The 1,570-nt window shown below is 67.8% G+C and overlaps 1 protein-coding gene across 1 annotated transcript in view; it reads right to left on the reverse strand.

Moving 5' to 3' along the window:
• Positions 1-1,523, reverse strand: part of GALNT9 (polypeptide N-acetylgalactosaminyltransferase 9) — a 5,300-nt gene extending 3,777 nt beyond the window's left edge. Inside the window, exons 1-4 of the mRNA XM_005873279.2 lie at positions 1,290-1,523; positions 1,004-1,141; positions 436-531; positions 6-134 (exon numbers count right to left, since the gene is read on the reverse strand). Of these exons, the coding sequence (XP_005873341.1) occupies positions 6-134; positions 436-531; positions 1,004-1,141; positions 1,290-1,454 (528 nt within the window). The 5' untranslated portion in view covers positions 1,455-1,523. The remainder of the gene's footprint in view (positions 1-5; positions 135-435; positions 532-1,003; positions 1,142-1,289) is intronic.
• Positions 1,524-1,570: the final 47 nt, after the last annotated feature.

A 1,570-nucleotide genomic window follows, 5' to 3' on the forward strand; every position in this document is an offset into this window, starting at 1 on the left:
GCCACGTCCTCGCACTTCTTCAGCGCAGGCATGCGGGCCCTGCCGTCGTCCACCAGGCACTTGGAGTCGGGCAGGAAGGCGGTGGAGCCCAGGGGGCCCAGCTGCAGCAGGCCCTCCGTGCTGTAGCGCACGAGCTGGGGGGGTGGGGGGGAAAGCAGGGTGAACCTGGGCCTGGGAGGGGGGACCCTGGAGGGAGCAGGGTGGGCATCACCTCCCGGGGCCAGCCCGCCCAGGGACAGCCCTGCTCCCAGCCTGTCCTGTTCCTTCCATGGCTGGCTGTGTGCCGATAAAACTTTATTTGTAAAAGCAGGCGAGGGGCTGTGGGACGGCCTCAGCCTCCTTCCCCGGAACTTTGCTAGGAACCCCACATGCACCCCCAGGCACCTGACCTCCCCGCCCGCCTCCCTCCTGCGGTCGGGGCAGCCCCGCCCCTACCTGGGACGACATCCCATGGCAGGGGTAGAGGATCGCTCGGTCATCGTCCTCGGCTCCCTGGTCCAAGCAGTAGCCGCTGGCCTTGCTGTTTCTCACCTACAACCAGAAACCCAAGGAGAAACCCATGGCCAAGGGGAGGGGCGAGGGGCTCCACCCACCCTGGGCCCTGATGGGGGCAGCGGGCAGGCAGGAGGCTGACACACCCAGGGGCGCTGAGGCCCACCAGCGGAGGGGTCTGCTCTGGGCAGGTGAGGCGGGTGGGGAGGAAACTGAGGGGTGGGGAGGAGAAGTGGGGGTGTCCAGCCTGGCTCGCTGGGGACAGACTGGCAGGAAGGATGACCCTGCTTGTCACTGGGGGAGACAGACAGACAGACAGACGTGCCTCCCGGCGAAGCATGGGCACCCGGACACTGGCGCACAGGGATGTCTATGAACATTCGCAGGGGCATGGGGGGGGGGGCGGTGCTGACGGGCACTGGAGTGTCAGGACGTGGGAAGGTCGGTCGGGCGTGGGGCGCGGCCCAGGTGGGAAGCCTGGCTGACCAGGGCCATCGGGTGGAGGCGGTACCTCTCCGTACGTGAGGGTGTTGTTGTAGGTCCTCATCTCGGGGTACACGTTCTCCAGGTACCACTTGAAGCTCCGGCATTTCAGCCTCTGGCGCAGGGCCAGCCGCTCGGATACGTCCCCGAAGTCCACCCCTGGGTTCTGCGAGGCGGGAAGGGGTGAGTGAGGGTCCTCACGGCGACCCAGGCCTGACCCAGGCCCCCGCTGCGAGGGGGGAGCTCCAGGAACTGGGGGCCCTCCCAGGGCAGCTGTTCCCACTGGGAGCGCCGTGTCCCAGCCGCCGGCTTACGGTCATGGGGATGTTCCAGGCCATGTACACGTGGGACTTGAAGCCGTCCATCCACACCTCGGCCGCCCGCAGGGCGTTGCGCTTGGCGTAGTAGTCGATGTCGTTGTTGTAGGGCTTCCTGGTGCGCTCGATGTGCGCCACGCGGGAGCAGGGCAGCACCTCCATGCTGCCTCCGCACTGCCACACCTGCCGGACAGCCCGCTGGAGGCCCACTCTCCCAGCCCCGCCCAGCCCTTCTCAAGCCCCGCCCACAGCTCTTCACAGCCCCAGCTCCCAAAGCC

Source organism: Myotis brandtii, unplaced genomic scaffold, assembly GCF_000412655.1.
Source record: "Myotis brandtii unplaced genomic scaffold, ASM41265v1 scaffold403, whole genome shotgun sequence".
Lineage (NCBI taxonomy): Eukaryota > Metazoa > Chordata > Mammalia > Chiroptera > Vespertilionidae > Myotis > Myotis brandtii.